The 26129-nt window shown below is 35.5% G+C and overlaps 3 protein-coding genes and 1 pseudogene across 3 annotated transcripts; all 4 read right to left on the bottom strand.

Annotated features, from left to right (window-relative positions):
- Positions 1 to 3125, bottom strand: part of LOC113776818 — a 13015-nt pseudogene extending 9890 nt beyond the window's left edge.
- A 9133-nt stretch (positions 3126 to 12258) lies between these two features.
- LOC113777743 lies at positions 12259 to 13057 on the bottom strand. The gene has a single exon (XM_027322931.1). It carries the CDS (start codon positions 12920 to 12922, stop codon positions 12527 to 12529), a length of 396 nt encoding a protein of 131 aa, XP_027178732.1. The 5' UTR covers positions 12923 to 13057; the 3' UTR covers positions 12259 to 12526.
- Positions 13058 to 14519: 1462 nt separating this feature from the next.
- LOC113778081 (15.7 kDa heat shock protein, peroxisomal-like) lies at positions 14520 to 15462 on the bottom strand. The gene is made up of 2 exons (XM_027323349.1): positions 15119 to 15462; positions 14520 to 14997 (listed from the first exon to the last, which is right to left on the bottom strand). Exons 1-2 carry the CDS (start codon positions 15249 to 15251, stop codon positions 14690 to 14692), a joined length of 441 nt encoding a protein of 146 aa, XP_027179150.1. The 5' UTR covers positions 15252 to 15462; the 3' UTR covers positions 14520 to 14689.
- Positions 15463 to 19378: 3916 nt separating this feature from the next.
- Positions 19379 to 21022, bottom strand: LOC113777703 (cysteine-rich repeat secretory protein 60). Its single transcript, XM_027322873.1, has 3 exons — positions 20184 to 21022; positions 19921 to 20034; positions 19379 to 19807 (listed from the first exon to the last, which is right to left on the bottom strand). Exons 1-3 carry the CDS (start codon positions 20926 to 20928, stop codon positions 19800 to 19802), a joined length of 867 nt encoding a protein of 288 aa, XP_027178674.1. The 5' UTR covers positions 20929 to 21022; the 3' UTR covers positions 19379 to 19799.
- Positions 21023 to 26129: the final 5107 nt, after the last annotated feature.

A 26129-nucleotide genomic window follows, 5' to 3' on the forward strand; every position in this document is an offset into this window, starting at 1 on the left:
ACTGCAAGTTGCAAGAGCTGCACCATATCCTCCTCAACACTTTGATATCTTAGGAGTTCAAGATCGAAGACTTCAGCTGTCCATTCTTCTCGAACAACTGATTGCACCCATCTTGGGAGGTCAACGCCCTCCTCGTTCATTAGTGAATGAGTTGGAGCCTTACCGGTCAGAAGTTCCAATAGCAATACACCAAAACTATAGACATCTGCTTTCTGAGAGATTTTACGAGGATCTGTAACTTCCGGTGCCCGGTAGCCAGCAACACGATTAGGGGTAGGGTTGGGACTAACAAGCTGAGCAAGGCCAAAATCTGAAACACGAGCTTCATAGGTAGTGGTGAGGAGGATATTTGAAGACTTGATGTTGCCATGTGAAATTGATGGGCCCTGAGAATGGAGGTATGTGATCCCTCGGGCAGCTCCAAGAGCAATGGCGGCCCTTGTTTCCCAATTTAATGGTGTTCTACCAGCTCCTTTATTGCCTACAACAACGTTGGGCACAAGGAATAACAAGACATCAGACTGTGGAGGCATATCCAACAAAACAAACTACAAATGTTGAAAAGTATTTCTTGACCAAAAGATCGGTGACACAGATGTTTTCAGGAGGACAGAAGGTAAACAAGAGGAAAGAGGGCCCTTTGGTTTTGTGGGGGGCGGGGGACTCATGCCTGCAATACGTTTTTATTTTATTTTTCCATATTCATGTGTTCAAAGAAGTCTTGAACTTTGTAACATCACATAGGCAGAACTGTCGCCAAATGAATCATGGACAGATGCTTAATCCCAAGCAGCAAGTCTTAGAGATTGCTTACAAAATTACAGTAGGTGACCACTTACATGTAACTTAAACATTAATTCTGAGTTGATTACCATCAGGAAATGAAAAGCAAGCTGGTTGCCAAGTGAGAGTTCTAAAGCTATCTGTAGAGCAGCACAAAATTGATCAAATATTGCAGCAGGTGGCATCCATCCTCTGATAATTAGAATCAATTTCACAAACTAGTAGAAGAAATAATTAACCTTCCAGATAGCCATCCTAAAACCATTAATTATGATCTTATGTAAACAACAGGTATTATAACATCCATCCACGTGGAATCAACTCCTCGATCTGTTTTCAGGAAGTTAGTCGCCAAATTCTACTTAAGCCAAATTCTACTTCCATCTTCAATACCACATTTGGCATATAAGACAATAAAGATACAGCAACCCCAATATACCTAAAAGTAACAATCTAAAGAAAGGAATCATGAGAACAGAAGAAATATCCTGCTTGAGAAAGTCAAAAGGTTTCATGGAAAAAAAAAAAAAAAAAAGATCCCTACCACATTTTTACAAACAGAAGATGAATGAAAAAGATGGCAATGATTCATCGAAAATGGAAAAAGATTACTAAACCACGCATATTCAACAACTGGACCATTGCCTAATCATTGAACTCAAACAATGCAAAAATTCAGGAAAGAAAAGTTAGTAAATCATTCCGAAAAAGGAATTGCAAATGAGTGCTTATTTACGCATGTTAAAAGTGCAGACAAGCTTCCCATTGGCAAGTAATATAAACAAAGAAGCTTCCTCATCCTGCTATAAGTATAAGCCGAGCAACGGCACGAAATTTACATGATTTCATCTTCCCTACTTACCTCGATCTTCTCCCTGAATTCTTCTCACTCGACAGACTCACATCCTCAAGCTCTCACAGCCACTGTAATCGCTGTCTCTACCGCTGCCTTATATGCCGGTCCCAATGTTCCGCTTCCCAAAACCTCCAGCAGATGCGCTTTTAATAAATCTCCAAATCAAATCCCCTCCCAACTTTCCAAAGAACAACCAGCTCTTCCCTCCAGCGCCACCCCTCTCCTTCTCTTCATTTTGGCACTCATCGCCCGGCGAATCACCTCCCACTCCCATCTTTCTCTACACGTCTCTCCTGGTTTTTCGGCGCGCCAATCTCAACGTCAGCTCTGCTTCGTCCGCACCATTCAACCTTGGAATTCGGAACCCAGACTTTTTCACGCCTCTTTCTACACAAAAACAACAGATCAAAACAATTAAGCACAGTCCAACCACACAACCGATCACAGAGTAAATCCCAGCAATTGCACCCCCTGATAAACCTTTCCCTTTCTTCTTAGTCAATGTCCTACCGCATTGATCACAAAGATCATTCAGCGGGCTGCCGCGCAAAGCGGATTCCCCTCAAATGCACTCTGGGATTCTTTCCGCAATGCCCTTTTGGTATAGGACGCAGTTAACTGATTGTTAGACACATTAACTGAAACTACACAGGTAAATTTCAAATCAGGAATTGGGCCTGAAAGATTATTTTTTTCCAGTAAAGAGTCGCCAAACGAGTCAAATTTCAAAAGAAAGTCGGAATAGGCACTGAAAGTTATTGTCAGCAAGAATTTAACCGAAACAAGATTAGCTAGAGAGGAGAGAGATCATGGGAATCGGCCCACTAAAGAAATTGTGCTGAAGATAAAGGTTCCGAAGATCAGATAATCTGCTGAGATCAGAAGGCAGAGGACCGGATAAAGAGTTGAAACGCATGCTTAGCGTTTGTAAATTGGTGAGATTGGAGACTGTGTTGGGCGGAACGGAGCCGGAGAGTCCCACAGCGGGGAGATGGAGCTCAATAACGGTGGAGTGGTTGGAGGAGCAAGTAACACCGGCCCACAAACAAATATTGGGTTCTGAGACATTCCATAAAGCTGAGCGACCGCCCAAGGCGGAGCGGAGGGCTAAAAGAGCTGCCCGATCGGAAGAAAGGTCGGAGAAAGTAGTCGCCGGGAGGAGAATCAAGAGAATGGCGGCGGTGATAACTCTGATGCAAGTAAATTTAGCAGCCATAATTGGAATGCGGGTAAAAGTTGACAACTTTAACGTTGTTGATGAGAAGTAGAAGTAGGAGTAAATGAGTAGTTCGGGAATTTTGAGGAGGACTAGAGGATGGGTTTCATGTTGCCTATGTTGTCGTTTTTTCCACCATCTTCTGCCTCTGTCTCTGTTGAAGAGAGAAGAGAGAAAAGATAAGAGAGAAGAGAGAGAAGGGTACAATGTAGTTCAAACAATGGTAGAAATACAACCATTCAGAGGAAAAGGAAAGTACAGTAAAGACAGGAAGGAAAGAGAGGGAAGAAAGAAGAAACGGAAGTTTCTGAATTGGGATTGGTTGCGTATTTTCTGTCTCAATTTTCTTAATTTTACCTTGCTTTTCTCCTTTTGATGGGTTACTCGTTTAGTAATTACTGGTATTTACTACTGTGATTCTGTTGTACAGTAACATTTCTTTCTTTTTTCATTTTTTTGGAATTCCCTTTCTTTTTTCTTTTTTTTTCATTGTGGGAGCAAGTGAAAATCCCAAGTAACTAAAATTTTGATTTGAGGTCAAGTTTTTAGAATTTAAAGGTTTATAAACGTCATTAGAGTTGTGATTTATTCACAAGCTAAGCAACTTCCTGGAAGCAATTTCAAATTTGTTTTCACTATTATCTTTTAGGTTTGGCTACCGTTAACTTAGGAAAGTGTTTAAATGGAGAGGACAATAAATATGAATTTGTGTCTTCACATAGCATTAGGAGTAACGGTAGTTGAGATATATTTTGGGTATTAAGTTTTTTAGAAAAGTAAAATTCATTAGGAAACATATATAAATGCAAATAAAGGTAATAATTATTAGTATATGTATACAGTATATATATGGTAGGTTGAGCATGATTTATGTGTATAAATAGGCAATTAGAAGACCCATTATTTCAAATTCTATTTAAAATAAAAGGAAAGTTCTTTGCGAGTTATAGAAATAAAAACATTTGAGATTCTAGTCCTTTATTATAGTATTATGGTATTAAGAAAAAGGAAGTATTTAAGGTGCACTTTAATGCCATATGATATAACATCTATGAGTGTAATAAGATTTTCTTTTGAAGCATATCTAAAACTTGCCTAATGTAATATGAGGAAATTCTCTACTTTCTATCTCTGATAGTTGGATAAACGTATCTTGATTAATGAGGAAGATTTCATATATTCAAGTCCAAAATTTTCCAATTTGAGTTTATCCACAAGCATTGGTTCAGAGTGCTAAAGTAATTACTCCGTTTGGATTAGCTGTTTAATCTTTTAAAAAATTGGATAGTAAATTATTTAAGATAATTTTGTGAAAAAAAAAACTATAGCACTTTTTTTATATGATGTATGTGAGATAAAAAGGTGATTAAAAAATGTGTTAATGATGCAAACAAATCAGTGTGTGTAAATAAGGTGGAAATAATGTGCAATCCTAAAATTAAATCAAGAAAGTGTCTAAAATCAAGGGATGCAAAATATGTGCACTTAAACAGTATAATTTGTGAGTTCAAAATTGGTTAATAGGGCTCACCTCGCCGGCAAAAGCATAAAATATATGCGATTCAACATATTTCACAGGGTTTAAGTTTAATTTAGTTCTTCAAGTCGATTCCATTTTTCAACTCAAGGCTTGTGGTAAACTTGGATTATGCTTTTTTCCCCCCTTCTGTTTAGTGTCATATTCCATAAATATATAAATGGCCAATGAGAATTGGTTGTTTCCTTGAAATCTGGAAAATTAATCTAAAAATTGTTCAGTAGATGGTTAAATATTGAAAATTATGGACAACTGGCCATGCTTGGATTGCTTGTTTCCGTCGGAAAATATTGTCGTTTTCCGTGATCACATTTCCCTATCACCTTTTTCCCTCACATATATCAAATCGCTACAGTAATTTTTTCATGAAAAATGACGGAAAATGCAATCCAAACACAACCATTTTCTTTATTTAAACTATTAGAAGGCCTACTATGATACAGCAAAGCAAGCCATTTTGTTGACTTGTTGAGCGATGGGGCTCTTAATGGCGATCCACCGTTTCTTTATTTCAAATTGCAAAATCCCCACTTCAATGTTGGATCTCATGTCGTTTTCAGACCCTAAAATCATTAAATTCCCCCAATTTATTTTAAGCTTGGTTGATTGCAACTGAAGCCACTGCCAGGTAAAATAACTATTCCACCTCAATTTAAAACTTTTCCTGTTTTTGAAATGGACAAATGATAAAGAGTGTACATGGCAATTTTCCAGACCGTCTACACTAAAGAACCGTTGGAATATATCTGCATATCCAAAATGTTAAATTATAGCGTTTTTTTTTTTTGATAAAACAGAAGTCAATATTATTAATAAATTAATTGAAAATCATCCAGCACAATTTTCTTTGTCACTAATGATAAAAAAATATATAGAACAGATCACATATATATTTGATCTGAAAAATTATTAGATTTAATAATGATATAAAATAAGAAAGATAACGCTATGAATCACAGATATATCTGAGTTGAAAAATTATTAGATTTAATGGAGTTAGAAAATATTAAGTATAACATTTGACAAAAGGTTCTGAAAATAATCAAAATCAAATAGGGCTTAAGATTTTATTACTACTTCATTTCAAATTGTCAATGCAACAAATCTTTATCCTATTCTTATATTTTTGCTGATTGAAACAAAAAAAAAAGACCTTTTTGTGCTTTTGTCTAGTGATGCATCCATGTCAAGGATTAAAACATCATAGTTAGTTGTAATTGGAAATACAGTAGTGTGTCATAACAAACAAATGAATATGTACCTTTTGAGAAATATCCAGATATCATCTGTCTTACAAACACATATCAATTTTCAACTGAACCATATGGATTTTTTTTTTCTTTTAAACTGTTCAAGAGATAGATATATATATATATATATATATATATATATATATATATATATGTAAATGTCAGAGAATAATCATCTCGTTGAAGTTTGGTTATTTTGAACAGTTGAAGTTAGAGTTTTTTATTTTTCCAAATTACAGTTACATGTTCCTTAAAAAAAATAACAATAAATAACTGGGTTAAGAATACATTAAATTGCAGAATTGTAACTGCCGATGCATCTGTGGGTTGGCAATATTAACTATGAATTGATAACATGACTTTATCTTTTTTTATTTTCTTATATTGATTAGTTAAGTATACATCTTTGCATAGTCCATTGCCATTATTTCTTCCGATCTTTAAATTCTTTAAGAGCGAAAAATGATAGAAAACAAATGAAGAGCAAGTTCTTCAATCCTTCTGCAGGTATTTTTAAAGCATGCAATTTCGAATTTTGCCCCGAGGATCCAAAATAATGAAAATACAGGCTTCTAAAACTCTTTATTATCTTTTTTTTAAAAAAAAAATTTCAGCCATGAATGGTGAGACTTAAGAAGCGAAGAGGGTAGAGAAATTTGAATCCAAAAACTCTAATTTTTAGGGTCTTAGCCTCAGCCGAAATAATAATGATAATAAACAACCTCATTTGCTAATGAAATTAGTTAACCCATTACCGTGTGTCTAACATACTTTTCTTTTGTACCCAAAAAAAAAAAAAAATCAATCTTTCTTGCAATTGGATGATATCCACATAAGTAAACCAAATTGTTGAAATAAATATCAATTGCTGATTGTTTTTTTTGATTTGGAATCACTTAAATTTCCACTGTCTTCACAAAATCACCGGTCCTCTGGAGTTTGGACAAAAATTGTTTAATACTTTTTGGGCATTTGTTAAATAAACAAAAAGATTAATAAATTCCAGCCACAGGATTGACAGGACCTTCAAACACAATTAAAAAGAAAAACAAAAAAAGGCCAAAGATATCTCTCTGACAACTGGTTTTAGTGAAGTCACCTCGGATTTGATTCGCAAGCTCAGTTTTCTTGTTATCTGGTTGGAAGGTTCGTCAAACTCAATATACAGCTGCAATTTCAGAAGACAACCCTAGTTGATTCCAAAGTAATCTTTTCTTTTTCGTTCCCAACTCCAACTTTTATTCTCTTGTTTCCTGCCTAATTATCAAAACTTAAAACGTCTTATTTTTGGTGCAAATGAACTGGGAAAACAGCCGGGCAATGTGGTATTTTTTTTTATTTTTATCACAATGATAATATTTGTATAATCTACTCTAATCTAATCTAAAGAGAAGGGGAACCGACGAGATTTTCCCGTCGAAAAAAGTTACAATTAAATGGCAAGGTGGTGGCAATGTGGTGGTTACAATTTACAAACTAAGCAAAGATAGCAGTGTTCCGCACGAATAAAAATAGCAACAAAAACTTAGAAAGTGAAAGCAAGCGGAAGTGATTAGACCGAAACCAGAGAATGGATAGTGATGTAATATTCTTACAATTGTGTGAGTCTTGGTGTCAGATGTTCCTAACAACATTCCTTTGTAACTTTCCAGAATAACATGACAATGCTGACTTTTGTTTATGTCGTTTTAGGGGGAAAAAGAGCAAATGCCACAATTTTAATATCTCCACGACATAACAAAAGAAAAATAAGGAGAGTTTACTAAGAAAAAAGTAAGCTTAGAGTTTCAATAGGTTTCTTGAATACTTCAACATGCAAAATTTTGCTCAATTTGCGTTATGCTAATTTGTTTTAGATGTTGAAAATCGAGAACCTAAAAACACGTGTACTTGTCAAAGTCAACAATTTGGTGACCAAGGTAAATGAATACTTTTTTACTTATTAAAAGTAAAAGGAAAACACAACTAATCAAGAAGCGATTTGCAATTTTGCATTGACGGTGCCTTCTACTCTGAAAGTTGACCATAATGACAAGCCAAACTTTATGTCTAAAATCATCCCTACACGTTGAGGTTCTTAGTAGTCGGAGACCAAAACCCTACTCAAATCAAACCTCTAACTCTAAGAGAAAAACAAAACTTTTCACATGGTGAGTTATTGAAACCATTATCATTGCAATGAAAATCTAACAATCATACAAATGAATGATGAACAAAAAGGTGCACAACTATTGCAAACTTTCGCATTTTTCTAGAACAAATTTGTCTCAATGTCTTGTAGTACTACTATTCATGTAGAACCACAAGAAGGGTCATGAAACTATTTAGCTTGACTTCTCTTCACCCCTAATTTTTCACATTTATCCCCTTCCATTCAATAAACCAAAAAATGCTTGCCTAAACCTAGACGGGTATTGTGGATCAGTTCTACTCAAGTATTTATTTAATATATTATTCTCATTTAATCTTTTTTTTTTTGCCATTAGTGTGATCTTGTATCCCCTACAAAGAGATGTGCAACACTACTGTAATTGTAGAAGGGAAAGGGAAGGGAGAAGAGAAAGGTAGTAAACCAATGCATAATTGGGGAGCTGAAACTGAGAGAGCGAAGACTCTTTCCAGCAATGGGCGGTAGGAGGATCAATTTGATAAGAACAAAAAGGAAGTTAACATTACAACGGCCTTTGAGAGCTGCGTCTCAAATATGCTCTTATAAAAAATCCCAACGTTTAACTTGATTGGTTAGGCAGCAAAACCAAAACGTCGGTTCAACTGCCTTTATTCTCTACGGGCGGCCCCATTTACAGTTCAAGAACACCGGCCCCGCCCCCGCTCCCTTCAATTATTCTCTTCTCCTACGTGACATTCTCTAATGCTAATCTCAAATATCTCCCCCCCCCCCCCTCCCTAATGTGGGACTTCGTTGTCATTGTCTCAAAATTGACACTTCAATATCTTGATTTTCTTTCAAAGATAAAATGGGCCAGTTTAAGATTTATGAGTTTCTATATGGCATTCTTAGCTCTCGCTCTTTGATTAGTATTATTATTATTATTATTAAGTACAGAAAGTAGGATTTAAGAAACGAGAACGGAGAAGATAATTTGAATCCAAATTCTTAAATTTAATCACGAGACTAAGACCTACTCGGCATTGTCGGCATTTGTTTATTAATTTAAAGTTATGTGCCTCAGTTTACGATGATGTTAGGCTAGGATGAATACAAAGGGTCACTTTTAGTTTGGTCAAAATCACTTCTTTTCGTGTATTTATATAACTAAACAAATTTAACCATAACAGTTTCAGAGTAAGAAAGTAAACTAGTAAATTTTGAGGTCTTGTCATTGTGTTCTTGTTGTGGTAAAGGTAATTTTGATGTTTACACACAACTTTTGATGGCGATGAAAATGAACTTATGCGACTACAATCTAGTCTAGATTAAAGATGAGAAGGCTAATTAATATACTGTTAAAAAAAATTAAAACACATATAATTATTACGACAAATCTCAAGAAACGCCTTGAGCAAAATTTCCCGATGTCAAGAAAATGTGCGAGGGTTGACAAGATCAAGGTATTCCAACCATCGTGTCTTCCAATTGATCCAAAGGCATATCTCTCGGCCCACCCGAGTGGAAAATAGTAAGACTTTATTCTGGGCAAGGCCCATAATGCTAATTGCAGTAGCCCATATTAGTTAGCATGTGACATTGTTGCCATTCTAGTTTCTAGTTTTTTTTTTTTTTCCCTTTGGGGTGAAGGGCAGGTTCAATCAAAGTAAGATCACGTAAAGCAAACTATACAATGCAATAACAATAAAATTAAGAAATAGTTAACAAAGAGGTACGCAAATACTGAATTATAGAATCTGAGGCATAACGAATTCAAGGGTTCAAAAGTTGACTTCCATATGATTTGATCACCAACGAATACTGAGATCATCTATTGCACTAAATTCGCCCAACAAGAATCCATTCCCATGCATAATTGGCAAATAAAACGGGTTCCAGAATTATCATTCTGCATAATCCCCGTTGATATCACCACATGTTGTCCGTTCACGTACACACCATGGCCGGAATTGTTGTCCCCTCAAAGGCTCTTGGTTCCACTTCCTTGGCATCTGCTGATTTTGTTGTGCATGATTATGATTGCCATTCTTTGCCCCTGCGACTGGAGGCAAAGATTCTTTACATGGAGTATCCATAACTTGAGACTGTGCGACAAACTTTTTGTTACATTTCTTGAAAGATAAGCAGTCCAAACTCAAGAAGATGCGCTCATAGAATATACTACCGACTTTTCCAAGCTGTTCTCGTTGATTATTGACCGTTTATATCCCCTTAAATCACGAATGTAGTGTGAATTTGATTGCTTGATAATCAATGAAAAGCGGCGTAATTATGAGGAAAGTAGGAGAATAGGCTTAATATGTTCCTTCGGTTACAAGTAATTACTGGGAAGAGCCAACATTGGAAAATGGGAAAGTAAAGACGCATGCATCGTAAGGAGCATATGAGTAGGCTATTTTGATCACCATGCATCAACGTAACTTTTTGTAAAATGATGCAGGACAAGATATCGAACTCCAACCACGCGATTGCAATGGCGGATGCTTTCGCGGATTTGAAATTAGCCTAGTCGTGTAGCCGAGCATTCAGATGTCGAAATTCATTTACTTGACTCTGGATGGCTCCAGAATCTTGCATCCGTCTAAAATTTTGCTCTAAAGTGGATGTTGTTCGAATGTAGCCAAAGATTAAATGTCAATTGAGTTGATGGAGCATTCGTTGGATATGAGGCCTTCTGAAATAAGTGCCAACTATTATATGTAATTTTGAGCTCTTTCAATTATAGTTTACATGTTTTAAAGAAGTCCAGATGATGGTACCCTTTGGGGGGTTCGTGCCCTTCTCTTCCACAACACCAACGACCTGCCCTAAAGGTAAACCCCCCCCCCCTCTCCCTCTCCTCTTTCTCCCTCCCTTCTTTTTCTCCTCTTCAGGCAAAAGAAACCATAATCAGCAACTGAAGAAGCATCAATCATGCAGTTCAAGTTACTAGATATCATGATGTAGTAGATCACCCATTCAAGTCCGATGGCTTGCGACTGGACAAAGAAAGCTGACTCCAGTAGGCATTCGAACAACAATATACACGTTCCTAACCAAATTGCTCTAACAGCATACTCATGAATCCTCTACCCATTAATCTTTCTGTAATCCCTAACTCAGACGTTCAGCCACTTTCCAATTTAACAAAAATAGCAGCAGAGGTACCTTCCGACACTCTTTACCTACATATTCTTTATTGCACATGCGCCCTAGGGCGGGAGGGAGATGACAAAGGGAACAACCAAAAAGTGGCAATAAGACGAACAAAAAGTTTGTGGAGTGAGCTATATGACCATCCATCAAGAAGGCTTGTAAAGTAACCATATCTTAAGAAACAAAGAAATGCTCAGCTCCAATTCAATAGTCATAGGAAAACCTTTTGTAGCACCTGAGATTATGGAACTGATGTAAACATTGCAAACAAATTCAACAATTCTAAAGCAAGGAATTAGCAAACACTATGCAAGACTCCCCAATTCAAATCCACATCAATGCAGCAAGTGTCCTGGATCAGTATGCATCTAAAAGGAAACCTCAAAAAATAGACGACAAACTCAAATTTCAATCAAAAAGCCAACACAGGCAGAAAATGTAGTGGATTGCAAAGGGGAAAGACATGAAAAGGAAACTAAAATGATTATTTGGAAATACTACATGACACACTCAGTGCAAGAGGCTCTTGCCATTGCACAATCTGGGAAGGGCTAGTTGTATCTGACAAAAGATTTGTAATTTTCTTGTAACCTTTTTCATCCGACAATGTACGTGTTTTCTCCAAAAAGTGATGTTAAACTAAAGTGAAAGGATTTATAACACTTCCAGTTTCAACTCATCCCACCGCAGAAACTGACCATGCCACTAAGCAAACTCATTTATAGAACTGCGTATGTAACGGCAACATAGTATCCGCCATAAGCTCAGAAGCTGGGTGATCAATTGCCAGTTCTCCTAATATCCCTCACAAAAAAGGAGAACTGCAGAAAATTCCCCAGCCCATATAAAATGAAATAACTTCATGAGCTTATATAAAAGAAAGAAGTAGGAAAAACTCTCTTGAACAAAATATCGAGCATCCTAGGCTGGGAGATTGCCATATAGACCACATCAGCTCTAGTTTTGGTACTCAGGAACACAATAGAACTGCTTCACAGAAAATATAAACTAAAATCGTAAGAGGCCTGCCGAGGCCAACTAGATATTTCTTCTTTGCTATCAGCATACACACACTTCGTGAGCTTCAGCAATCAAGTGCCCAACTAAGTTAAAATACTACTAGAACAGCAAATTAGCAAACAAATACACAGAAATGACAGCACTGTAGCAAAACGATTAAGATATGCGTTTCGCAAACAGCATTTTTACCATCATCGCATACAAAACCAACTAGCCCCACAATAGACACAGTTATAAGAAAAAGATGGATATAATCCGCCAATCCATAAATTCAATCTTAATAGCTCATATTTTCAATACGAAATTAACCATAAACAAGAGTCTAAATCATCACAAAAGCATCCAAAACCACTATTAACCAGAGATGAAATTCCCAAAAGGGATTCCTTATAATCGAGAACTAAGACAAACCGAGATATCAGATTGATCAATCTTGGGTCTTAAGCTACTAGCTCAGATTACCAAATTCGAAATTAACAGTAAACGAGGGTCAAAATCAACATCATAACATATAATATCACTAATCATAGATGAAATTCCCAAAAGGGCTTCCTTAAAAACGGAAACTAAAACCAACCCACAAATCAGAAATTGCCGCTCAATCCTGAGCCTTGATCTTCTCAATCCGCTTGTTCAACTGCTCGATACGAACAACCAGACCAGTGACGGAGTAAAGCAGCCAGTAGAAGATGAGAGCGGCGGCGATGAGGAGGGCATTACGCTGGGACTTCATGATGGACTTCTGGTGACGGAGATGCTCAGATGGGGTACAGGATTCAGCGGATTCACAAGTGGGTCGGGTCTCGTACTTCCAGTAGATGTCCATTAACAGGAACAGACAAAACGGGACGATTGAGAGAAAGGGTCGGAGGAGACTGCGGGTCACGGAGAGGAGACCCTTGCGAAGAGGGTCGAGACCGGGAACTGTGAGGAGTAGAAGCATGATTGCTTCAGCTCCAGCAGCGTAGCCTAGCACCACCCACTCTAATGCCATTTCCGGTATTTGGGTATTCGGGTAGGTTGATGCCGATTAGATCTCTGTGATTTTTCAGCAAGAGAAGAGAGTGGAAGGAGGCGTGGAAGTCGATGAGAGGACAAGTATTATTCGTAATATTTTGCGTGATGCGGTTAAATGATGATGTTTTTTGTTCTCCTTTTCCTCTTTTTCTTCGTTGCCAAGTTTTCAGTTTTTCTGTTCTTTTATCAAGTGTACAAGTACAACACAAAAAATAAAATTTTAGGAGCATATTTATCATAATTAATTGTCTCATAATTAATTATCATATTAAATCGATGGATTACAATTTTTTTTGCAAAAACTTTTGGAAATAACAATTGAAACGAGAATTTCTAAACTTGGCTTTTCAAAATATATTTTGGTCTACTTCTCTGGTCTAAAACGTCACACTCAAATTAAGTATTGGCACGTATTTTATGCAGTCGTGTGCAAATCTAATGGCTTGTTGAGTTAATGTAGCAACTGCGTGGATTTAATGGCTTGTTGAGTCATTGTGTCCTTTTTTAGGAGCAAAAATTACCTTTCGGCAGTGTCGACCACCCAGGCATCAAGGCAACCTTGCCTCCCATCAAAATCCCACATTTAAAGTGGTTTGGCTTCAAAAAATCCAGACGGGTGCACTACGCACCCGTCTGGTCCGGTGGTGATTCACCCGTTTGGTTCGATGGTGGTTCAGTCCCTTCCAAATTACTTCTGAACCTTTTTAGGTCCGCCCCCTCCCTCATGAGGATATATTATGTTATACAATAGCTGTCATTTCCGAAAAAAAAGGAGTAAATTTTTGGCTAAATTTATTTGCTATATTAACTCAACAAGCCATTAAATTCGCACACGACTGCATAAAATCTCTATGTACTACTCCCTCCGTCCCACTTTGATAGTCCTGTATTCCTTTTTCATCTGTCCCAAATTGTAGTCCACTTTCCAATTGAAAAATGTAGTTGTATTTTAATTTTTCTAAAATACCCTTATTCAATGTAATCAATTGTTACTATACACCTACCCCATTTTACTGAGAGTTGATTCTTTTTTTACCATCAATTCAAGTTCCCATAAAGTTGTACCATATTTAATGTGAGGATATTTTAGAAAAATAGCAATCTAAATTTACTTTTCCAACAAAGTTAACTAATTTTTCTTAAAACTGTGTAAAAAAAGAAACAGAACTATCAAAGTGGGACGGAGGGAGTACAACATTCGAAACTCTTGCACCACCATTCAATGTTGCACAGGATTCTTGAGTGTGATTGAACAACGTATAATTTGAAATAATTACTATAACACTTTTGATAATATATGATGATATAAGGATAAAAAAATGATTAAAATATATAAAATAAATTAAAAAATATGCTTATAATATAAATTAAATATTATTTGATAAAATTGAACCGAAACACGATAGATTTATTTGATTTTTCAAATCTCGGACCATTGCTTCCATTTTTGTCTTAGCTTGATTCGTTACTACTTGCAAGCTGCTTGATATTTGGCCCTTTTTCATCTAATAACTGCCTGATCTCGCTCCGAGTCCAACACAACCAATTTGCTTTGCTCGTATAAATTCAGGGCATTGATGATTAACTTAAAGAGAACTTCCATTTCAAACTCTAGCACTCAAAAACAGAATTTGGTATACAACACTTTGATCGAACATCATAGTCCCTTATTCCATGTTGGATTTCATTAGCATGCCCTTTAAACATGGATTAAAGTACACCGAGATTGTGCATCATATTTCTTCTACAGCTTGCTAGTGACATTAACATTCCTGACTTTAGAAGACTTAGGAGTTGTATCCTTTGGTACAACCACGGTAAGCACACCATTCTCCACACTTGCCCTGATCTGATCCGCCTTCACATCCTCCGGCAACTCAATCTCCCGGGAAAACCCAGCTGCCTTTCCTGTAATCCCTCCTCCTCTCTCGGCAACGTGCCACACCACATCTTTTTCCTTCCCCTGCCCACCACCCTCCTCTTTTGCTTCCGCCTTTATCACCAATACATTCCCTTCTTCCACTTGTACCTTTATCTCATCCTTGCTAAATCCTGTTCAAAACCGCGGTTTAAAGAAATTAGAACAAAATCAGTAATCAATTACAGAAGCCCAAACCAAGAAAAAAAAAAAAAAAAAAAAAAGAGGAAGCAAGCCATCGAAATTATTACTGGCCTGGAACGTTGATTTTGAAGATGTGGGCATCTGGGGATTCAATCCAGTCGAGGAGGGCTGAAGACCCTGGGGACGTGCGATAAATGGTGGGACTCCAGAAAAATCGCCTGAAGGGGTCACCAAATAGAGCCATTTATCTTAGCTTTATTGCTATCCTTTCGAGCTGTTTTTATGGGTAAGGAATTCAGTCCAAAAGGTGCAAAACAGAAACTTGCAATTTAAATTTAAAGAGGGTAGGTATAGGATTCTCTAGAGAGACTGGATTCTGGAGGCCTCTAGCATTATCCTGATGGGATGGGAATCATGGGATGTGGCACTTTGGAGAAGATGAGAGTTTCCCTCCATGTGGATTGCGCAATAACTCTGTGAGCTTCGTTTTAGATCCATTGACAATAATATCATGGATAACCCTTCCAACAACAAGCCCATTCTAATTCTTGATAGACTCTGGTGTCTGCTTCCTACTTTCTTTTGGGTTGCCTGAAAAACGTTCGATCTCGTTCAGCAATGGATTGTGTTGGATAGGTAATGGGGGACTGATTAGACTAAAGCATGAGCAAAGATTTTGTGTACTAATGGGTAGCCCAACTCTTAGAGCCCCATGTGTTGGTCCACTTAAAATTGCTAAGGTGCGAATTATTTAAATAATTCATGCGAAAAAATGCAAGCAATAGCCTCACATACAGAAAGAAAGAAAATTCCTACTTTGAGTGACGTACTATTAATAATAGAATAAATTTTATATACACTGATAGCACATACACTATCACCGTTGGATCCATGATAATATGTAAAAATTGAATTTCAAATTCAAATTTTGCGTAGTTATCATTCATCAAACGCTGATAGTGTATAAACTGTCAGTGTAAGAAATATTAATCTTTAATGAGTAAATCTTAGAGTTTAGTGCCAAAATAACTCTTCTTTTGAAACATATACACAAAGTAACCTAATTTTAAAATTTATTACCTTTATAATTCTTTTTTTTCCATATAGGTTGCATATGTGGTAGGATAGAGATAGAGGCACATTCTATCTCTCTTTCCCAACTAATATCTTCCTTGATTCTCTCTCTGAACCTTCCCACTTTTTTTTTCTTTATTATTTTGTGTCCTTTCGTTATTTTTCCTTGTCAAATGTAATTGTTAAAAGCCAATATTTATATTAACAACATCTAAGACTTAATTATCATTCCTGATATTGTATTTGTAGATGAAAATATTCTCCTCGAATTGATAATTTCAAAGTAAATGAAGATTATTCTCTTGTCTTTTCTATTGTGTAGTTTTTTGAACATTCCTATGGCCTTCAAAAAATTTTGAATACTAATTGCTTTAACAAATGATTTCTCACACCGTGTGTTTGATAAAATGTTTAAGAGGAAAACTACGTAACAACATAAATTCATGCTCAATATAAGCATATTCATTTGTGCCTCTCTATAACATAATCAAATAATCTCGTATACTTGAAGTATTTTTGCACATTTATTCAACATCAATTAATGGCTTGTGTTACTTTTGAGAAACTTTAGCATTATCTTAATTGCAATAGTTTGATTACTTTTTGTAAAAGTTCTTTTCAAGGAGTAGGAAGCATAACATAAAAAAATATGATAGCCTTGAAGTTTTTGTAACTTTTTCTTGTTATTGCTTATAATGTTCATTGCAATTTTTGTATTTTGCAAATTAATTTTTGAAAACTATATGCAATAAGTTTGATACATTTAAAAAAATTGCAGAGAGCAATAATAGCAAGGTCAATAATGGTAAAATTTATTTTAAATAATTATAAGGAAATTATCAAAATTATGCAATTTTCTTGTGCCTCTATAATAAAACAGTTTAAATTTTTAGTTTTTATTGGAAACTATAAACTAGATTAAAGCTTTCGTTTCTTGTTATCCTACATGGCAATCAGGGTAATTAGGTGATAACAATAACATCGATTTGGAAATAAAATTTGAAAGTGAATCACATTGGGAATATTTTTTAGAAAGAGTGTTATTTTGGCAAAAAACTCGTAACTCTTATATACAAGCACAAATTAAAAGATGAGCCACCTCCTGATTTTTGGGAGATTCCATGTTTGTATTTATCGGTTAGGCATTTCGTGTTTTTAAAATCATTTAGTGTAGGTGAGCTCAAACAAAAAATAAACAAAAAAAAAGGAACCAAGGAAATTTATTAAAAAGTAAAACATTGATCCGTGAATGAGTATTTTGCTAGGGATTGAGATCTCTGAAATTATTATTAGGAAAAGACTTTTTCTGCTTCCTCAATTTTGTAAAGCTTTTGTACCTTGCATGCCAATATATCATTACGTATGTTGTGAAAAACGTCCATGTACACATATATTTCCTTGTTCCAAAAAGAATATGGATCAATCATGTTCTGATGGGAAAGCTTCGTGCTTGAAATGTTGATCATTGCTCTCCTTCCTTACTCTCCCTTTTTGGTTAATGCTCTTTTTGGAAGAAATTTGATTGGTTTTTCTTCCTTTTGGATATCTTCTAAAGTAGCTGCATGGTCCTCCGGAAAGGCTAGTATGGACTATGGAGGGAAAGGTTACAGCTGTGTATTCCTTAGCTACAAAGGTAACTCATCAAGAATCAAAGCTAAAATATTGTCATTGTTGTTATTTATCAATCCATCTGAATTACTAGAATTTAATTGTTCAAATCCAACTTGTGAATGATTCAAAAGTCTCATCAAACGGATGATCAGTCATACATAGTGATACAACTTTTTTATTGAGGTTTTATTAATTTCTCCCAAACATAGACTACCCCTCTAGACAGGAACAGGAACAGCTTCAGCATGATCTCCAAGTAAGAGGATCAATAGAGGAAAGCAAGAAGAAAAGAAACAGTTACTAAACACACACACACTTATGCTTGAAGATGCTTAAACCCCTTAAAATTTTCTGTATATTGAAAGTTGACATGGGCATTTGAGCTTTACAGCAATAGGTCGCCATATTGGCTGGTGTCTCATTCCAGCATAAAGCCATGCAAAAAGTTATGTCCTTTTGATGAGATGATTGATGATGGTGAAGTCGGTTGTCTTCTACAGTTTCTAAAAGCTTTTACATGCATGAACGGTCTTGCTTTTTTCCATGAAAGTTTATGTTTTATCTCCCATTAATCAATTCTTGGTGTTTGTTTAAGTATTATCTGAAAAAAGCTTTGGATAATTAGTGAGAGAATATGCAGAATCATTCTTCTTTATATGAGACTGTAAAGTACCATAAAAAGAACAACTTTAGTCAAAAGTTTGCCTACATGTCATCCACTATATTTAAGCTCGACAAAGATAGTGCCAAATAATAGAACAAGGTTTCCATATTCTTTTGCCTAGGGGTCTAAACATATAATAATTTCACAAACAAAAAAAAAGTCTTTTGAGAATTTATTTTCCCTCATTGGCTGTTATTAGTAGCCTCATGCAAAAGCCAACCATGAGCAAATTTTAAAACCGAAAAACATGAGCAAATGTTTGTTTGCCAATTTTAGCATGACAGAACCATGAAAGTTTCATCTACATGTTCGGTAATATATAGTATGGTCCATGAAGTCCTATGTTTGCATAAGATTTTCGTTGTATGGACTTAAGCTTCAGAACTCAGATACGGAGGAAGGATATATATGTTGCATCCGCATGAAGTAATGATTCTGATGAAAATCTTGGCCAACGTGTACCCCAATCAAGAATATTTTGCCTCAGCTATAGCAGAAGATTTTCAGAAGTTTAGGCTCCTTTTAGCTTTTAAGCAGGGGATAACCCTGAAACTTACAGGATTTCGCTCTAAGTTCCAGGAAATGCCTAGACTTATTGTATCATAATGCTGCCCACAAAATCAACTAGCAAATTATCAAGTGATCAAGTCAGCTTTTGCAGTGTCCTTTTGTCTTTGGCCTTTGCTCCAAAGGTTCTTAAATAGTCACAGTACATCTACATCTTGATCTTATGCACCTTGCGCATGCTATTGATGATCTCTGTTTTCCGTGATTCTCTGTTTCTATATATACATGTATGTGTTGTTTGGCTATTTATGTCTACTAAGATAAAATTTGCAGGCAGTATTTTGTTCAAGGCTTCAAGGTGTTTGTAGCAATTGCCGTGGTGGTGGTGGTCTAGAATATATTGTATTAATTTCTCAAGGCACTGCAGGCAAGGTTTGAAGGACTCTCATTCAAACTGATCAGAAAATGGCATTATGCAATTCCTAAGTTAAATGAATGAACAAGAAACGCCAGGAAAAAAAAAATTGCTGTGACAATTGAACGATAAAAGGATGAAAAGCACCATGCAGACTATGCCATTTGCTCCTTTACAAAAGAATATGCCACTTTTTAACATTGGACGATACAACTTTGTTGAAGTGGAGAAAAGGGTGGAATCTTGGCATCCCTCTTTTAACCATCTTTAACTTGAATTTTGCTTTCAGAGTACACATATCCCTAGAATCTAGAGGCATCTTTTCCGTCTTGATTTCATCCACGATCTGTAACTCCTTTCGCATAGAAGCATAAAGCAAATCCCCAAACAGAAACGCAGGTGAAGGGCAACAGCAAAAGAAAAAGGGAAAAAGGGCTTTCAAAAAAATAAGTCGGGGAAGAAATATTCTTGAAATTCTTGGTTAATTCCAGGTTACTTTGGCAAGAGGGATCTATGGTTATTTATTTACCTGCAAAAAGGGAAAAGGAAAAGAGAATCAAAGTGAGTTATCAAATTATTGGATATCAAATGCTAGGAAAAATTAGACAAGTGATCAAGGTAAATCTAATTCGCAAAACTTACCATTTTCACCAAACGTCCTTCTCATGAAAGTTGCTAATATGATAATTAGAGCTACACCAGCTAATAGTCCAATAATAATTGCAAATGTCTTCTCAGAATCGCTGTGAGAAGATTCTGTAATATCAAATAAGAGAAGATTGTCCAAAAATTACTTGCAAGTTGCGTAATACCACTGCTGATAGACAGGTATGCACTTAGAAGACTTAGCTAGAAAGTGAAATTGTAATTGCAGAAAATCACAAAATTGCTAGTAAATTACTAACCATGACCAGATCTTGCTGCATAAGGATGATCTCCACTAGTAGAATATCTAGCATAACATTTCCCCAAAAACATATCACCAAAAACAGCTCCTCCACACTCAGTTTTCAACCGCTTGATTGCCTCTGATAAACAATCTTGACACTGTCCCATACTCAAATCCCCGACGCATTGCGCTACCCCTTGAATATCCTGAGCCCCACCAACTCTGTACAGCCCACCAGCCGAACCCAAGCTCCCCAAAACCGCATCACGACGGTTCATTGCATCAGTATCAAAACCATTGGACGGTCCACATTTCTTCATCACGACAGTCTTATCTTCTTGGCCAATAAAGCTACTGTTATCGTACTTGACGAAGCACCCTTGTAACTGTAGAGCTCCACCACAAGTCTGCGGACACAAGCCACTGAATTGACTCACTGCCCGAGTCACACATGTGGCACAATCAGGCATGGATAAATCGCCCCTGCATTGATACAGCCCGTAGACAACATCTTGTGGGCTCGAACCCGTGACGGAATATTTGTTGTAAGCTGCATAAGTGGCTGAGTTAACCAGGGAAGTGAGGAGTGAGTTTAGATTTGACTCGTAGGGCGAGTCTGGGGTGTATTTTATCTGAGAACAGCCACCGTAGATGAAAGAGTCTAAGGAGGAATGAGAAGGGATGATGAAGAGGGAAAAGAGACAAAGAAAGATGGGGAAGAGGGGGAGGAAACGACGGAGTTTTGTGGCTGTGGTGGCCATTTTGATGATAGGGAAACAAAGGTTTGGGAGGTTATGAGGTTTGCATGCAGTGCAAGAAGTGGCTCTGGTTATCCTTTTCGTAGTAAAACAACAAGTGCATGTGATGAAGACTTGTAGGTCTTTATATGCTTAGTGGTACAGTAAGGTTTGCTTAGGCTAATACTAAATTAGTAATATTTTGAATTAACCTTTGCATGAGTGCATATGAGTTTTTTGTTTATGAGATTTATATGTTAGTATTCCTTTCACTATTTCTAGGAACATTTTAGGATTGTTGAATTATAATTTGTTTTATTACAATTGTTATTGGGTCTGTTCTCAACTAATTCTAATTTTGTAAAATTGATTCTTCAAAATTAGATTTTTCAAGATAACTCATGTGTTTTCATTTATTGTTAAAAAATCCATTTTAATAAATGTATAGGCTTTTGTTAAAAAATTGATTTTGATAAAAGGATGACTATGGTACCATTATGTGCTACATAATTGAATTTCGTGCTAATTAAATGATTTTTATGTAATTAATTAATTTTATTATGAAGATTGAATGCTAGTGAGAAAATCAAGGGACACATAGATGAATCTGAAAATGAGACGAGCATATGAAGAAAATAGAAAGGTGAAAAAAGTTATCTAATTTTTAATTAATTTAGTAATTGTGTTATAATTTAATGGATAATTTTGTCTATATGAAAAAGTAAGCCAGAATTAGAATTTTAAAGTGTGTTAAAACCTGCTTTTGATCAGTTTTTTGGGCCCAAAAAATCTAAAATCAGTTTTTTTTTTAAAAAAATTCAATTAAAAAAATACAACATAATAGCTGGTTTTCAAAAATCGTAAGCTAAAATCAAGTTTTCAAAATCAGTTGAGAACAAACGCATTGTAAGTTTCGTATAATTTTATAAAAATGAAAATGTCTGTGCGGATGAAAACAAAACCAACCACTAGCTACCTAGCTCTTGAAATGTTAGTAAAAAAAAATGTTAGTCAACATGAAATCTTGTGTCTCGAGGTCAATTTGCTAAAAGTTCATCTAACTAATTGGGCTAATAGAGTGCATAAGCAAATTTGTGACGGAATTTTTAATTTATTGAAAGTTCAAAGCAAACTTGAACAATTAATATAGCTTATTGAATGATCCAATTAAAAAGCTTTTGTCTATACGTGTTCTTTTTTTTTTCTTCCTTTTTCTTTTTCATCTTCTTTCTTTTTTCCTTTAATGACAATAGCCAATAAACAGCCGAGGACGGTTAATACTTGTCCCACAAAAGAATCAAAAAGAAAAAAAAAAAAAAAAAAAAAAACCAATCAAGGAATATTTGTGGGAAAGGGGCCATAGATCCTATTGTTTCATCTCAAAGAATAAAGTTTAGGACATTATAGTAAAGTTATTGTGCGCAATTTAAGAGAGATTAGCCTTGACTATAACTGAAGTCATGATTTTCAGTAGCCAATCGAACAACCTTATTGATATGTAATTTCAGAGAGAAGAAAAAAAAGAGCAAAAAAAAAAAGAAAAATTATGTATATATATATATTTTTAAGAGATATATATATATTTGATCTAACGATAACAATATACACTATTCCTATGAAAAAGGAGAAATCCAACTGTGCTTGTATGAGGGTCGAAGGTAAACCTCCAAACCAGATATTACTACATTCTCCGGGAAATTATGTAGACATTCTTCCAGAAGTTCAACGTAGTAACTGGTTTTGAAAAGCGAACTTAAGACGTTAGCCTGGTTAACAGATCATGCACAGAGGAAGAGGGGAAGGGCTAGCAATGATTAACGTTGGTGGACCTAAAAATCAATTTTGGCTGCACTCAATTACAGAGGGGAGACAGGAGGAGATCTGTACTATTATTTGTCTCGCCTAATTTTTTACTACTCTAGAGGTTGTACTGACTACTGAGGGTTCATGCAAGAAAGTCTTTCTGCCCCATTCCTTCTACCAGATATAAATGGCAAAGCTTGGTGAAAGATTAGTTACAAGCAACCTTACCACACACCCCTACAGGTTAAAGACGGATCATTCCACATTTTGTGCTAATTAAAGCTGAAAATTGCAACATTCGAATTCATATAACTAACCATCCAAAAAAGCACTACATCTGAAAGAGTTCAGTAATACATGATAGATACTACTGATCTAAATATTGCTCGGCATTTCATCTTTATAGGGGTTGTAATTTCTTGAAGAAATGATGTATAATGTGATCATTCAGTTATGTAGCTCCGTTTTTCGGAGTGCGCAGAAGGAAATTTAGCCCAGCTTTCTGATGAGAAACAAGGAGAGAATGAGATGTAACAAAGAATGTCACAATCAGGAGTGTCGTTTATAGATTAATTGCAGTTCGTCTTTAAGTTCAACTTTTCTTGCTGTGAAGCTTTCTGGATTCAAGTATGGCCAGTAGAAGTGTAGAACTTCCGACCGAACCATTTGTCACTTTCCGGCCCCTTTCTGATTAGGATAAGGGTCCTCCACAACCCAACGTCAACGCGCTGCTGCCTATGTACAGTTGCAGCCTGCACCACTACATTTTCAGCATTCTCAACCACCAGCAGGGGGAGGGGGGGGGGTCATTTCCTGTGCAAATAATTTGTCGGACTAAGATATGTTTGTATGTGTAGAGATGAGATCATGAGACATCAAGGAAATATTGAAAATTCTCAAAATATTAAAGAAATAAAACATGAATTTGTAGAACTTCGAGGAGCAGTAACGCCTCCATGGATTCGTCTTTGTAAATACATCATATCACTAAAAGAGTGTTAAATGATAACAAACACACATAAATCTAATATCTTCTCTGTCAAGTTTTGCAAGTTTTGTGCATATATGACTTGAATCACTTAAATCCAATATCTTATCCGTTGAGTTTTCAAAGTTTTGTGCACGTATGATATTAATCTCTGTAATTTCTCACAGTGTGGAATAAAAAGTTACGAATCGATATGGTGGATGGGCCCATTCTTAAGGATACAGGGCCTACCCAGCGCCCATTCTCAAGCATCTCCAGCATGAAGTAGTTGAAAGCATGGAGTGGCCCATATTTTTGGTGTTTCAACGTCAAAAATGACAGAAGGGTTATTGTCACTTTACCCCCTTAATGTTCGGTGTCATTATCAATTTTCCTCTTAATGTTATCTTTTAGTCATTTTATCCCCAAGATTAACAGTCAAACTTAATGGAGTTTGTTAATTAAAGTGAAAAGACATATTTAGCCCTTAAAATTATTATCACTTTACCCCCATAAACTATAATCTCATTATCAATTTACCCCATATCGTTATTTTTTAGGCAATTTATCCCACCATTAAATCAATTTAACAAGTTAAAAAACTTTAGAAGAAAGTATCTCCTTTTTGTATAATAAAAATAATTAAAAATTTAAAGTGGCTCTTCTCCTTTTTAGTATCAAGAAAAAAGTCAAAGTGTTAATTTTTTTTTCTTGACAATTTTATTAATGTTGAAAAAATAGAAAGAAGGGGAGGGGAAGGAGGGGGGAGAGAGAGAAAGAGCTCTTTTAAAAAAAAATACAAATAAGAAAGAATTAAATACTTTTATATTTTAAAAGTATTTCACTTTTCTATTTATCACTAAATTCCAACTCTAATCCTGACAATCTTAAAGTAATACGATAATATTAGACTCTTTTTTATTTTCTTTCTTTGCAAAATCCAATTTTTTGTCTTCTTCTTTCCTATCACCCTTTCTTTTCCTAGTGTCAATAAGTGTGAAATTTTTTTTGAAAAAAATCCTTTTATTTTTATATTTTTGGATCTCTTAAAGTGAAAAAAAAGAAGAATAACTATTCCAACTTTTTTATTTTTAATTATATATAAAAATGGTAAATATATTTAAAAATTTTTGACCATACTAGTTAGATTAACGATGAGATAAAATGCTTAGACAATAATATTAGGAATTAAAGCGATTGTATCACTATAATTTCAAGGGATAAAGTAATAATAACAATGTAGTAACACTATAGAATAAAGGGGTATTTTTATCCAAAACTTTTTAACATGTTGAGTTAAATTACTTATAGCGGTAAAGTGACTAAAAGATAACGTTAGAGAGTAAACTGATAGTAATGACATAGTTTAAGAGGATAAAGTAATAATAACCCAATAACAGACTATTGTTAAGATTCCCAAACATACCATATTACTGGTAATCTAGGTTCAATTGCGGGCTGAGGCCATGGCATGTTCTTAAGTTAGGATCGGTGCCCATATTTTGTAGCTAAGGTTTTTTTTTCCCCTTCATAATGAATAATAATCTCAAAAAACTTTTCAAAGGCACACATTTTAAAATATCCAAAACATATTAAAAAAATTTCCCTGACAACCTCTTTCCAGCTCGGTGCTAGCACCAGCCACTTCTTTTTTTTTTATTATTCTTTCTCTCTCCTCTGCCCCTCCTCCTGCCCTTCCCTTCTCTCTCCCCGCCACCTCTCTCCCCGCTCTTGACTAGATTGCAGCTAGGGGAAGGAAAGGGGAAAAGAAAAAGCAAAAAAAAATAAAAAAATTCATGTTTGCTGCTGGTTCTTCTAGCATCGGAGGGAGAGGTAACAGAGGAGGAAGAAGAGAGGAGGGGGAGGGGGAAGGAGAAGAAGAAGAGAGCAAAGAAAAGAAAAAAAGAAAGAAAGAAAGAAAAAAGAGAAAAAGAAAAGAATCTTAAAAATTTTAAGTTACAATACAAATCAAATAGGTACTTTTCTCATTCACCTTCTTTTACCCCATCTTTTTTAGTTTTTACCCCTTTTTTTGCAAGTACTCTTGGCACTTTGGGTATAGAACAGCCATAGCTCAACTTCTATCCTATGATTCTTGATCTTCTTGTTATAGAACAAGGAAGGGAAGAAAGGGCAATGTGGGCAAGCGCCTTTCAGTAACTATGCTAAATAAATTATGATTGTGATAAAAGAAATGTTATTAGATCAATGCTACTTTTTTTTTTTGCCTACATCAACTTGTTTCACAAAGGATTGTGTGACGTTTTTTTAATATAAACATAAACAAATCAAAGCAACATTTAAATTACTTGATAATGATAAAATTGGAGACATTCTAGTTTGGTAAAAGTAGCATTATGCCACAAAATAAAACAATATAGTCAACAACAATAATATCTAACACATTTTTCTCCTTTTCTTTTCGCATAAATCCCATCTCTAATTGCAGAACCAG

The sequence above is a fragment of the Coffea eugenioides genome, chromosome 7 (genome assembly GCF_003713205.1).
Source record: "Coffea eugenioides isolate CCC68of chromosome 7, Ceug_1.0, whole genome shotgun sequence".
NCBI classification, from domain to species: domain Eukaryota; kingdom Viridiplantae; phylum Streptophyta; class Magnoliopsida; order Gentianales; family Rubiaceae; genus Coffea; species Coffea eugenioides.

What these genes read in the sequence shown, in the direction of transcription:
- LOC113777703 (XM_027322873.1), bottom strand. Translation starts at nt 20,928, where the DNA reads ATGGCCACCACAGCCACAAAACTCCGTCGTTTCCTCCCCCTCTTCCCC. An exon ending in TGCAGCAAGATCTGGTCATG is followed by an intron (nt 20,035 to 20,183) that starts GTTAGTAATTTA and finishes TTGATATTACAG; the next exon opens with AATCTTCTCACAGCGATTCT.
- LOC113777743 (XM_027322931.1), bottom strand. Translation starts at nt 12,922, where the DNA reads ATGGCATTAGAGTGGGTGGTGCTAGGCTACGCTGCTGGAGCTGAAGCA.
- LOC113778081 (XM_027323349.1), bottom strand. Translation starts at nt 15,251, where the DNA reads ATGGCTCTATTTGGTGACCCCTTCAGGCGATTTTTCTGGAGTCCCACC. An exon ending in CTTCAAAATCAACGTTCCAG is followed by an intron (nt 14,998 to 15,118) that starts GCCAGTAATAAT and finishes GGTTTTGAACAG; the next exon opens with GATTTAGCAAGGATGAGATA.